This window comes from Tachyglossus aculeatus, chromosome 21, assembly GCF_015852505.1.
Source record: "Tachyglossus aculeatus isolate mTacAcu1 chromosome 21, mTacAcu1.pri, whole genome shotgun sequence".
In the NCBI taxonomy this organism is placed as follows: Eukaryota; Metazoa; Chordata; class Mammalia; order Monotremata; family Tachyglossidae; genus Tachyglossus; species Tachyglossus aculeatus.
Window position 1 is genome coordinate 14,136,635 of NC_052086.1, and position 10,418 is coordinate 14,147,052.

Below are 10,418 nucleotides of genomic sequence, written 5' to 3' on the forward strand. Positions count from 1 at the left end.
CGGGACGGAGATTGTCCCTGCAACCTGGGGAAGAGCCATCTCGGAAAACCATCCCCAAGCTCCCCTCCAGGGGAGGGAGCCCCAATAGGAAGGGGGACGATCTGGATTTGGGAGGGAGGGAGGGGAAAAAAAACCCCTTGGGAGCTTTGGGAAGGGGGCAGGGGGAGGGAGGAGCTCTGAAGGAGCCACCCAGGGAAAAGGACTCCAGGGAAAAAGAAGGGGATTGAGGGAATGGACTCAAAAGGGGGGGGAATTTTGGAAGCGAAGCTAAAGGGGGGGGAATTTTGGAAGCGAAGCTGAAGGGGGGCAGCCCGGAGGAGTTGTGAGGGGGGACGGTTTTGACAGGATCTGAGGCGAGGGGGGGTGTAAAAGAGGGGTCTTGGAGCCAGGGGGTCCCTGAAGGAATCCCCAACGAACTGGCCCGGTGGGCATCTTAGGGTACCACTTGGGCAGGATGGGATCTGGAGGGATCCGGTGGGAAAGGCTCGGATAGGAGCCGGAGTCCGGTGGAGGGGACCTTCGCTGGGCCAGCGATGAAGGTGTCCCGCCTTGGAGTGTCCCAGGGAAGGGTCAGGCCTTCATCCCCTCCCCTCCCCTACTGCCAGGCTGAAGCCAGGGGCTGAGCCTGGGACCCCTAAACCCCCCCCCACAAAACCTCAGGGGACCCTGAAGTCGCCGCCACCCCCATGGACTTGCCCCAAGACTCCAGGTGAGAGTGTGGCCCCTGGTCTCTTGTGCCCATCCTTCCTCAGGGTGACCTCCAAGGTAAAGGGAGCCCAGGGGTGGAAGGATTCTGGGATCCCCCTCTCCATCCCCCCCATCTTACCTCCTTCCCTCCCCCACTGCACCTGTATATATGTTTGTACATATTTATTACTCTACTTATTTATTTTACTTGTACATATCTATTCTATTTATTTTATTTTGTTAGTATGTTTGGTTTTGTTCTCTGTCTCCCCCTTTTAGACTGTGAGCCCGCTGTTGGGTAGGGACCGTCTCTATATGTTGCCAACTTGGACTTCCCAAGCGCTTAGTCCAGTGCTCTGCACACAGTAAGCGCTCAATAAAAACGATTGATGACGATGATGATGATACCGCCTTCACAGGAGGCCCGGTCACCGGGATTGGCGGGAAAGGGGACCGTGGACCGAGCCCTGTTGACGTCTCGTGTTTTCCCTGCTTCTTTTCCCCCCTGCAGCCCTCCTCACGAGGCCCCTTCCCTGTGCCGGGAACCATTGGTCCGGACCCAGTGGGAAACCGGGACCCCGAAGCGGCGGCGGCTGCAGCCGGAGAATCCTGGACCAGCGCAGAGGGCCGGGGGGCAACCCTCGCCTATGGAGAAGGCCTCTCAGCGGGTCCTGGCCGTGGTGCTAGAGGATGTATCCGTCCCCCACTCGGTGAGTGCCCAAAGGAGGGAACGAGGGGGCCCTGGATTTGCCCTGGAGAACTGGACCCCCTCGATGAGTCCTAAAAGGCCGGGCTCGGAAGTCCGAAGTCATGGGTTCTAATCCCAGCTCCGCCACTTGTCAGCTGGGTGACTTTGGGCACTTCTCTGGGCCTCAGTTCCCTCATCTGGAAAATGGGGGAGCCCCACATGGGACAACCTGATGACCTTGTATCTACCCCAGCGCTTAGAAAAGTGGTTGGCGTATAGTAAGCGCTTAACAAATACCAACACCATTATTATTATTATAAATCTTAATAACGACAGCATTTGTCACGCGCTTACTATGTGCCAGGCACTATTCCGAGCACATGTAGGGTTGATAGAAGTTAGGCAGGTGGGGCACAGCCCCCGTCCCACACAGGGCTCACGGTCGTAAGTAGGAGGGAGAACAGGTATTTCATCCCCGTTTTACAGTTGAGGAAACAGGCAAAGAGAAGTTGAGTGACTTGTCCCAGGTCACACAGCAGGCAAGCGGGGGAGTCAGAACTTGAACCCAAGTCCTCTGACGCCCTGGCCTGGGCTCTTTCCCCTAGCGCATGCTGCTTCTGCAGCCCTGGAAGTTGGTCATCCTCTTTCTTTTTTCTCTTCCTTTCCCTCCTCCTCCTCCAGGCAGCCTTGACATGTCCGTCCGTCCCTCCCTAAGTTCAGGTGCCTGCGGTCTGTGCTCAGAACCGGTGCCCTTTGGGACATTTCACACTCTTGTCTCCCTGAGAGAAACCCCCAGACCCTATCCCCCCAGCTCCGCTCCCTCGCTTTTCTGACTTTCCGTCTCTCCCTAGTCCAAAGGGCCGTCCCTAGAGGTAGCCCTGACCCCTCGACGCCGGAGCGGCCGCCTGGAGTCCAGCCGCCCTCAGCTCCCAGATTCCCAGCCCGGCTTTTCCCCTTGGGATCCTTTAAGCAGGTGAGTGAGGGTCAGGAGAGCGGGTCCAGACTTGGCCCGTGGGAGGAGGCGGTCATCACCTCGGGGAGACGGAAGCCGGGCCTCTCACCGTCCCCCACCCCCCCAGCCTCTCCGATGGGCATTCCCTCTGCCGGGAGCCGCTGTCCCGAACCCCGAGGGGAAGTAGGACTCCGAGAAGGCGGCGAAGACAGCTGCAGCTGGGGAGCCCCGGCCCCGCGCCGGACAAGAGCCCTTCCCCCTTGGAGAAGGCCTCCCGCCAGGTCCTGGCCGTGGTCCTGGAGGACATTGCGACGCTCCATCCCACAGCCGAGACCCAGGAGCTGTTTGTGAGAAACCGGGAGGCCCGGACACCTGGGTTGGGACAGGGAGGAGAAGGGAGCATCATCGTCATCAATCGGATTTATTGAGCGCTTACTGTGTGCAGAGCACTGTGCTAAGCACTTGGGAAGTACAAGTTGGCAACACATAAAGACAGTCCCTACCCAACAGTGGACTCACAGTCTAAAAGGGGGAGACAGAACAAAACCAAACATATTAACAAAATAAAATAAATAGAATAGGTATGTACAAGTAAAATGAATAAATAAATAGAGTAATAAATATGTACAAACATGCATACAGGTGCTGTGGGGAAGGGAAGGAGGTAAGATTGGGGGATGGAGAGGGGGACGAGGGGGAGAGGAAGGAAGGGGCTCAGTCTGGGAAGGCCTCCTGGAGGAGGTGAGCTCTCAGTAGGGCCTTAAAGGGAGGAAGAGAGCGAGCTTGGCGGATGGGCAGAGGGAGAGCATTCCAGGCCCGGGGGATGATGTGGGCCGGGGGTCGATGGCGGGACAGGCGAGAACGAGGTACGGTGAGGAGATTAGCGGCGGAGGAGCGGAGGGTGTGGGCTGGGCTGGAGAAGGAGAGAAGGGAGGTGAGGTAGGAGGGGGCGAGGAGATGGATGGACAGCCTTGAACCCGAGGGTGAGGAGTTTCTGCCTGATGCGCAGATTGATTGGTAGCCACTGGAGATTTTTGAGGAGGGGAGTAACATGCCCAGAGCGTTTCTGGACAAAGACAATCTGGGCAGCAGCATGAAGTACGGATTGAAGTGGGGAGAGACATGAGGATGGGAGATCAGAGAGAAGGCTGATGCAGTAGTCCAGACGGGATAGGATGAGAGCTTGAATTAGCAGGGTAGCGGTATGGATGGAGAGGAAAGGGCAGATCTTGGCAATGTTGCGGAGATGTGGGGGCAGGAAGCCCGGGATGGGTAGGGGCCTTGAGTGATATCCCCTCCACACCTCAGGGGCTCCTGTTTCTTCCCCAGACCCTCCGGAAGGAGCCAGCAGACTTGGGCCGCCCAACTTGTAGCAGGTGAGGGGGCTGGGAAAAGATGGGGGGTGCCGGGAGGTGATGAATGGGGCTGGGGAGGCGAGGGAGGGGCGCGTGGGGAGGTCCTCATCCGGCGCGGGGGGCCCGGTCAGTCCTTCGAGGACCGGGATCAGCCGTGGCGTTCGCGACTTACTTCCTACTCCGTTCTCAGAGTTGATCCCCTCCCGACTCCCCACCCATCGGTACCTTCCTCTCGGGCCCCGGCTGGAGCGTTCCCGGCAGCCTCTTCTGGGGACTGTTCAGACTGTAGTCCGCAAGGTAGGTGGGCTCCAGAGCCTCACTCCAGTTGGCCTCCTTTCCGGGGAAGGTGGGGAGTTTGGGCGTCAGCGCCGCTGTCTCCCGGGAATCGCAAGGGGAAAAAAGAGCCCAGGAGAGAAATGAGGGCGCTTTGTATATCAGTGGAAGGGACCCGTCTGATACACCCAGGCTGCACGTAGTCCACAATAGGAAGTCCACAATCCGGAGTTGGTTTAGGGCCAGATGAGCAAAAAAAAAAAAAAAAAAAACCCAAAATGGGGTCCCAGCTAACCAAGAGAAAAGGGGGTGCTTGGTGACTTGGTGAGAAGCAGGCGAAAGTGAGAATTCGGGGCCGGCTGTGAGTTGACTCTGGCGAAACTTGCAAAGAGATGGGAAGGGGGCTCAGAGGTGCCGGGGCTAGAGGAACCCTCAATCAATCAATCAATCACATTTATTGAGCGCTTACTGTGTGCAGAGCACTGTACTAAGCGCTTGGGAAGTACAAGTCGGCAACATATAGAGACAGTCCCTACCCAACAGTGGGCTCACAGTCTAAAAGGGGGAGACAGAGAACAAAACCAAACATACTAACAAAATAAAATAAATAGAATAGATATGTACAAGTAAAATAAATAGCGTAATAAATGTGTACAAACATATATACAGGTGCAGTGGGGAAGGGAACCCTCGAAGGTAGACAGAGGCTGTAGAGCCTTCATGTTGCATTCGGTAAGGTTTGACTTGGGAAAGGCTCACTGGGGTATTTGGGCTTGGGGGTAAGGCAGTGTAGACTTGAATAACGTATTGCTGTTCAGTGCCATCCGGGCTCACGACAACCGCAATGGAAACCAGACGCAGCCGTACCTCGGACAGCTGGGGAGTTATCTCAGGTTGAGTTGGGCCGAGTTTAGCGGGAAGGGGTGAGCTTTGGGCAAGCAGGGAGCGTCCCCAGGAGATGGAGTTTCTCCTACCGAAGGCAGGCTGGCAGAGGCGGGCATGTCCGTGGACAGTCGGCTTTTCCCCGGCACGGGTTGGCACCCTGCCCCTTGGGATTTTGGAAGAAACGGGAGGGCGTGGCATCAGTCTCACGCAAGACCCCTTCACGTGGGGCTCCCCAGCGGATCAATCAATCAATCAATCAATCGTATTTATTGAGCGCTTACTATGTGCAGAGCACTGTACTAAGCGCTTGGGAAGTACAAATTGGCAACACGTAGAGACAGTCCCCACCCAACAGTGGGCTCACAGTCTAAAAGGGGGAGACAGAGAACAGAACCAAACATACCAACAAAATAAAATAAATAGGATAGAAATGTACAAGTAAAATAAATAAATAAATAAATAGAGTAATAAATCCGATCGGGGATGGGAGTCTAGTGGCGTGTGGGCCCGTGCCAGTCCCCTGGGAATCAGCAGTCTGGGGTTGGGGAGTTTGGGTGCGAGAAGGCAGGACGGTGAAGCCGAATCGGGCCGAGGCCCTCCCCTTCTTCCGCTCCCTGGCAGGGGAGGGGCGGGGATCGGTCTGCTTAATCCAGCCAAGTCAGTCGTATTTATTGAGCGCTTACCGTGCGCAGAGCGCTGTACTAAGCGGTTGGGAGAGTACGGTGTAATGCACCCAATCCCTGGATTGCCCATGGGCAGCCTGGCACAGCAGATGGAGCCACAGCCTGGGAGTCCAGGCCATGGGTTCTAATCCCAGCTCTGCCACTTGTCTGCCTTGTGGCCTTGGGCAAGTCGCTTCACTTTTCTGCACCTCAGTTACCTCATCGGTAAAATGGGGATTAAGACCGTGAGCCCCACACTGGACGGGGACCGTGTCCAGCCCGATCTGCTCGTATCCACCCCGGCGCGTAGTACAGTGCCTGGCACACAGTAAGCGCTTAACAGATAATAATAATGACGGCATTTGTTAAGCGCTTACTATGTGCAAAGCACTGTTCTAAGCGCTGGGGAGGTTGCAAGGTGATCAGGTTGTCCCACGTGGGGCTCACAGTCTTAATCCCCACTTTCCGGAGGAGGGAACTGAGGCACAGGGAAGTTAAGCGACTTGCCCAGAGTCACCCAACTGACAAGTGGCGGAGCCGGGATTTGAACCCATGACCTCTGACCCCAAAGCCCGGGCTCTTTCCACTGAGCCACGCTGCTTCTCTGCCACGATTATTATAGTTAGGATCGGCCAAGAAGAAAGAAAGGGAGGGATCTTTTGACCCCGCGGCTTCCTTCCTCCCTCCTTCCCGTCGCCCCCACAGGCCCTGGGTCGGAGTGTCCGTCCCCACCGGCCTCCGGCCTCCTCCGGCCCCGCCTGGGCCCCTGGGGTCTGGCCCCGCTCTTCCGTTCCGTCCGCTCCAAGCTGGAGAGTTTTGCCGACATCTTCCTCACCCCCGTGAAGACCCCCCCGGCCCCCAGCCCTCCCGCCGCCCCGGCGGCGTCCCCGCCTCCGGCCGCCCCGGTGAAGCTGGAGCTGAAGATCGCCATCTCGGAAGCCGGGAGGGGCGAGGAGCCCGGCGGCTCTTCGGTGAGTCCCCGGCCTTCCATCCGCCAGTGGCGGGCGCGGGACCCCGGGGTCCCCGCGGCTCCCCGGCCACCGTTGGGACGCAGCCGCTCCTGCCCGGACCTGGGGGCTCCGGGGGAGGAAGGGAGCGCCTGGCCGGCCTCCCCGCTCCGGCCTGTCCGGCCCCGGCCCCGACGGCACACGGTCGGGTGTGGGGAGCTCGCCCGGGCGCTCCCGGCCTCCCGGCCCTGTCTCCGCAAAGAAGTCTTTCCCCTCGGGGGACTGGGCTCCGCACCCACTATCACCGCTGCCGTCTGCGTTCCTTCCGCCGCTTCCACCACCTCCTCCTTCCCCGACCTGCCTCGACCCAGGTAACCCCCAGCTCCGCAGCCCCTTCCCCTCCCCGCTGCCCTCCGACCCACCCTCCTCCGAGCCTCCCGACCTGGCCCCGGCCCCCGCCGGCTCTCGAGTTTCCCCCCTTCCGCCAGTTTCTGGAGGGGAAGGGAAGCGGGGCGGTCGGCGCCGGCGGCCTAGAGTCCGGGCCCGGGACGGCTGGCTTCGAGATCATGGAGAAAGGCGTCCGACGTGGAGGACCGTGGGGCGGGGACGATGAGGCGACTCCTCCACCTCCTCCTTCTTTCCTCCTTCTTCTTCTTCTCGTTGGCCAGGGCTGGCTCCCCCCAGGGGGAGGAACACCCGACCCCAGAGGCCATGGGGCTCTCCGACTCCGAGACCAAGGTAGAGGCGGAAAGGCCGAGGCCGGCGTTGACGCCACCAGGACGACGGCGTGACGGACGCCCGGTTGGAGAGGCTGGGGGTCTGACTCCGTAACTCCCTTCTCCCCAGGCCACCGGGAAGGTCTCCCGGTTCCGGATCCGGCGCACCCTCGCCCGGGCTCAGCCAAGCCTCACCCCGATGGGGTTACCCCGACCGGTCAGGTGAGCAGAGGAGAAGCGGAGGGGAAACAGGCCGTCGCTTTCCGGCCGCGGAAATCTCTCTCGGGTGACCCTGCCTCCTCCTGTCCCCGGGGTTCTTCGGAATGGGGCGCTAAACCAAGGGTCCCCCGTTCCTTTACGTCACATGTCGCTCCAGAGTTTATCTTGGAGCCGTCCTTCAGCCTCGGATCATCAGAGTATTCCAGCAGCCCTGATGGGGGGCGGCGGGAGCGGGCTGGGGGCTAATTCTCCTCTCCTTAAAAGCGCCGTTATTTTGCTAACGTGACGGGAGTCCGCCGTCGGGAACGACCGACGAGCCTCCGTCCTGAGACTTCAGGACCAAGAACCTGCGTGGAGGAATTGATTCTAGCGCTAGTGGTTTGTCGGGCGCCACTCGCACCTCTCTCTCTCTTCCCCGTCAGTCGCGTTCCCCGTTGGGGCCCGGAGCGCAACGCGCAAATAGGCAGGCGGGAGCGCGGCACCTCGCAAAGGGCAGGCGGAGGGGTCTCTCTTATTTTTGTCATCGGGTTGTTTTTCTTTTGTGGCTGTTGGTTGTTTTTTTCTTTTGTTGTTGGTTTTTTGTGTATTTTTTTTTTTAAACCTGCGGGACCCGTTTACCTTCGAAGCTTCCCGCGGCTCGGTTGCTCCCACAGTAGTGCTCTTTGCGCTAGACCGGCAGTGGGGCAACTCGTCCGATCCGATCGCCGCGGCATCTGCCCCGGTGCTTAGTATTCAGTCAGTCGAACGTATTTATTGAGCACGTACTGTGTGCGGAGCACCGTACTGAGCGCTTGGGAGAGTCCGGGTTAACAATTTCACAGCCCTGTGCCCTGCCCACGAAGAGCTTACGGTGTAGAGGGGGAGACGGACATTAGTGCGGAGAAATTACGGGACAGTGCTTAGCCCAGAGAAAGCGCTTAACGAAGACCACAATTATTACGATTTTCTGTCGTCAGAGACCGAGTCTGATGGAGAGGGAGCTGAGGGTGAGGAGAACGGATTCTGACCCTCGCCTCCTTTCTGGCAGGTTGAACAAGAAGGAGTTCAGCCTGGAGGAGATTTACACCAACAAGAATTACCGATCCCCCACAGCCAAACGGTGAGGGGTGCTGGGAGAGCCCGGGGGAAAGGGGACAGGGAGGAGAACGGGAACGGCGATCCGGGGAAGGGCCAGAGGAAGAGGCTTCCGAAAAGGCTTGACCTCTCCGCCTGTCCTTCCCCGCTCCCCGCCCACCGCCGGGTTAGGTCCTTTGAGACGATCTTCGAGGAGCCTCGAGAACGGAACGGATCCCTGGTGTTCACGAGCTCTCGGAAGCTGCGGCGGGCGGTGGAGTTCCGAGACAGCAGCCTCCCCCGACCCCGCCGGCCTTCCCGGGGGGTCCGCCCGGCCCCGGGCCGGGCCCCCACCTCCGCTCGGGCCCCCGGACTGGATCTGGAATCCTTGCTGCAGCAGCGGCTGAAAGAGCTGGACGACCTTCTACTGCGAGAGGAAGGGGATCCCGTCCAGGGCTGAATGCCACCGTCCATCCTCCCGGTCTTCGGGAGGACCCCCGCCACCGTCCGACCTCGCAGCGGTCCGGTCTCTGAAAGACGGACGCCACCGTCCACCCTCCAGATGGACAGGTGCCACCGTCCGCTCTCCCGGTCTCCGGAAGACGGACGCCACCGTCCGCCCTCCCGATCTCCGGGAGAATGGAAACCACCATCCGCCCTCCCGGTCTCCGGAAGAACGGAAACCACCGTCCACCGTCCCGCTCCCTGGGAAGCCCGGGAGGACGGGTGCCACCGTCCGCCCAGTCTCCGGGAGGACGATCGCTACCGTCCGCCTTCCCACCCGCCACCGTCCACCCTCAAGGTCTCCGGGAGGAAACACCCTCCCTCCCCTTCCGCCCCCCACGCGGCCCAAGGCCCGTGGGGCATTATTTTCTGATTCTCTATATTTCTAATAAACTTTTGGATTTGCTTCTCGTCTCCTCTGCGCTCACCTTCTCTCTCTCCCTCGTCCCCACTCACTTCTGGAGCCGGGATTAATCCCCAGAAGGCCTGGACGTTTGCCTGTCACTTGGGGGAAGCCAAAGTTGCCTCCTTTCGGTTGGGCCGGCAGGGCAGCCGTGCCAACGAGTGGGGAAAATTGATTTTTCTTGGGCCCACAGTCATTCGTTCAATCCATCGTATTGCTTGAGCGCTTCTTTCGGTCAGAGGGGATGGTGAGGAGGTCAGTCTCACCTTTGAGAAGCCGCGTGGCTCAGCAGAAAGAGCACGAGCTTGGGAGACGGAGGTGGTGGGTTCTATTTGTTCTGACGATTTTGACACCTGTCTCCGTGTTTTGTTTTGTTGTCCGTCTCCCCCTTCTAGACTGTGAGCCAGTTGTTGGGTAGGGACCGTGAAGCAGCCTGGCTCAGTGGAAAGAGCCCGGGCTTTGGAGTCAGAGGTCATGGGTTCAAATCCCAGCTCTGCCAACTGTCAGCTGTGTGACTTTGGACAAGTCACTTCTCTGAGCCAGTTACCCCATCTGTAAAATGGGGATTAAAATTGCAAGCCCCCCGTGGGACAACCTAATCACCTTGTAACCTCCCCAGCGCTTAGAACAGTGCTTTGCACATAGTAAGCGCTTAATAAATACCATCATTATTATTATTACATGTTGCCGACTTGTCCTTCCCAAGAGCTTAGTCCAGTGCTCCGCACACGGTAAGTGCTCAATAAATTCCATCGAATTAATGAATCCCAGCTCCCCTACATGTCTGCTGTGTGACCTTGGGCAAGTCACTCAACTTCTCTGAGCCTCAGTGACCTCATCTGTAAAATGGGGATGAAGACTGCGAGCCCCCCGTGGGACAACATGATCACCGTGTAATAATAATGATGGCATTTATTCATTCATTCATTTGATTGTATTTATTGAGCGCTTACCGTGTGCAGAGCACTGTACTAAGCGCTTGAGAAGTACAAGTCGGCAACATCTAGAGACGGTCCCTACCCAACAATGGGCTCACAGTCTAGAAGGGGGAGACAGACGACAAAACAAAACATG

The 10,418-nt window shown here is 58.6% G+C and overlaps 1 protein-coding gene across 1 annotated transcript; it reads left to right on the forward strand.

Moving 5' to 3' along the window:
- Nucleotides 1–401: 401 nt before the first annotated feature.
- PRR14 (proline rich 14) lies at nucleotides 402–9,347 on the forward strand. The gene is made up of 11 exons (XM_038763387.1): nucleotides 402–709; nucleotides 1,199–1,397; nucleotides 2,227–2,348; nucleotides 2,455–2,674; nucleotides 3,657–3,703; nucleotides 3,873–3,979; nucleotides 6,208–6,820; nucleotides 7,118–7,187; nucleotides 7,296–7,387; nucleotides 8,412–8,483; nucleotides 8,630–9,347. The coding sequence occupies exons 1-11, from the start codon at nucleotides 687–689 to the stop codon at nucleotides 8,895–8,897; spliced, it is 1,833 nt and encodes a 610-aa protein (XP_038619315.1). The 5' UTR covers nucleotides 402–686; the 3' UTR covers nucleotides 8,898–9,347.
- The last annotated feature ends 1,071 nt before the right edge of the window (nucleotides 9,348–10,418 follow it).

Excerpts from the sequence above, each read along its gene's own strand:
- PRR14 (XM_038763387.1), top strand. The coding sequence starts at position 687 with ATGGACTTGCCCCAAGACTCCAG. Across the intron at positions 3,704-3,872 it reads GGCCGCCCAACTTGTAGCAG|AGTTGATCCCCTCCCGACTC; the intron begins GTGAGGGGGCTG and ends CTCCGTTCTCAG. Across the intron at positions 7,388-8,411 it reads GGGTTACCCCGACCGGTCAG|GTTGAACAAGAAGGAGTTCA; the intron begins GTGAGCAGAGGA and ends CCTTTCTGGCAG.